Source organism: Camellia sinensis, unplaced genomic scaffold (genome assembly GCF_055761805.1).
Source record: "Camellia sinensis isolate YWXY unplaced genomic scaffold, ASM5576180v1 Unanchor11, whole genome shotgun sequence".
Lineage (NCBI taxonomy): Eukaryota > Viridiplantae > Streptophyta > Magnoliopsida > Ericales > Theaceae > Camellia > Camellia sinensis.
This window is the reverse complement of record NW_028128989.1, coordinates 6532555-6534687: the sequence shown is the minus strand read 5'-3', so window position 1 is coordinate 6534687 and position 2133 is coordinate 6532555. Positions and strand designations below refer to the sequence as shown.

General features: G+C 49.9%; 1 protein-coding gene across 1 annotated transcript; it reads right to left on the bottom strand.

The window, feature by feature from the left end:
• Nucleotides 1–296: 296 nt before the first annotated feature.
• On the bottom strand, nt 297–1624 carry LOC145814508 (uncharacterized). Its single transcript, XM_082911337.1, has 3 exons — nt 1247–1624; nt 1067–1165; nt 297–858 (listed from the first exon to the last, which is right to left on the bottom strand). Exons 1-3 carry the CDS (start codon nt 1604–1606, stop codon nt 448–450), a joined length of 870 nt encoding a protein of 289 aa, XP_082767463.1. The 5' UTR covers nt 1607–1624; the 3' UTR covers nt 297–447.
• Between the last annotated feature and the right edge of the window lie 509 nt (nt 1625–2133).

Here is a 2133-nt window from a genome sequence, read left to right as displayed (position 1 = left end):
GAGTTTTGTTTATCGAGTTGTTGTTTTGCTTATCGAGTTGTTTATCGAGCGGACGTGTTTTGTGTTTTTGAGTCATTGCTCTCTGTTTAAGCAATCTTTGTTTAAGTCTTGTTTATTTGCGTTGTTGCATTTTGCTTATCGAGTTGTAAACTTCCTAAGGTTCTGTTATATCTTAGTAAGTTGAGTTGCTTAGTTTGTTGCGTCGGTTCACTACCTGACTTGGTGATTACACAACGCGCATTTCCATTCAATTCCATTTTTGTGCAAAATAAATTGATGCGATACGATGCTAAAAGTTTAAAATACAAACACCTTTTTCAAAAGCTATTTCATTTCATCATGCTTTACAACAAAGGTACAAGTTTTACAAAAAAATAAAACTGCCTAACAATGTGCAAAGTGCTACAAACTACTAGCAAAAGAAAAATAAAGCAGGAAATAGCAGCATCAAAGTCCTCGGGAGCGGGAACGAGAAGCACTCCTCATCCTCTTCTGCGGGACAATCTCCGCACCATCATCATCATCTGAGTCGGAGCTGTCATCCTCGGGATCCCCCTCAGCCTCGCCTCTATTCCCCGAGCCAAAACCGGAGCCCCCCTCCTCAGCAGATGTCTCTGACTGACGGTCGGTAGCCTCCTTCTCCTCCTCAGCATCCTCCTCCTCCTCATCAGGCTCCACCTCTACAACGTGAGCCCTGCGTCTGCGGACAGGCCCTCCTCGAGCTCCTCGAAAAGGCCTAGATGGCCCGGCTCCTCGGGAAGGCCGAGATGGCCCCGCCCCCTGAAAAGGCCCAGATGGCCCAGCTCCCCAAGGAGGCCCAGGTGGCCTGGTCTGCGGCTGACCGGACCATGAAGGCATCTGAAAACAAAGAGTTCAATTCAAATACATCAGTCCAAATATATACATCAGATGCAGATACAAGCAAAGGCTACATGAAGTGGGTGCATGTAAATACAGTGTACAAGTAGGGTGTGTGTCAGATGTGCTCTACACAAGTGGTCTATCGATGCAGTAGAAATCAGCATGTCATCAGAAGTATGATAAATGCCAGAAAACTGAAGGGTACCTGAATGCCCGCGACAGACAACTGTGCCTCCCTACGCAGGACCATGCCCTCGAGTGTGGCCACCAGTCCAACCACCTCCTCCATGTACCCTCGCGATGGCTGCAAAAATGAGCTCATAATCATCAGTGAACAGAAGAGTGTCTAAACATCTGAATGATGAATGAAAAAAGTAGAGCATACCGGCGGTGAGTCCGGATCAATGGCGTATCGATCACTGGGCATCGGAGGCTCTAGCGGGATCGGAGTCGGAGAGATAGCCCCATACTGCCACGCCATCAACTCAGTCGGCATATCTGGCCATCCGGGATGAGGATGAGTCGACGGAACCGGAGGAACCGGTCTACTCCCACCTCTAGATGTACCAGCCCTGCTAGTAGAAGGGGCGTCTGCAGCCCGAGCCCGAGCCTGGCCCGAGGATGACATACCGGCAGGCCTCATCATCGGGATATGAGCTCCCGTCAATGGAGGCATCAAATATATGTGACGGTAAGTGGCGTAGTCCCCCTCCTCAACATATAGTAAAGCATCACTGCCCAGCATGGCGCCGACTACCTCCGAATAAGACAGCCTGTCAGCAGTCCGCATACTGGCTGGAGGTACGGCGGGAGGATCCTGAGAAAGATACCCCCATACCTGGCGCAGAAAGCGTTCCCCCAGGAACCATGCCCTGCCAATCGGCCCTTCAAGCAGGACCCTATACTGGGAGATGTCTGACGCTCCGGTATACTGAAGTCGGAGACCATCACCCAGGGACACCCAGGGCTGCCATGTGATCTGCGGATGATAAATGCATAAACCAATCAAAAATCAAGAATATACAGAGCAAATCAAATATGAAAATGAAAGGAACTGAAAGTTCTGGGGTACCTTTGAATGTCGCACAGTGTCGAAGTACTGTCGCAGGTTAAGGAGGGTCTCTCGAGGTCTCGGCCGGTGCGGGCCCTCGAACACCAATGAATATGGGGTCATGAGAATCCCCGCCACCTCCAACTCTGGGGCTAATGATGGGAAGTATACATAGACCCATAGCTGAGAAAAGCAGTGCAGAATGTAAGTACGAAATGCTG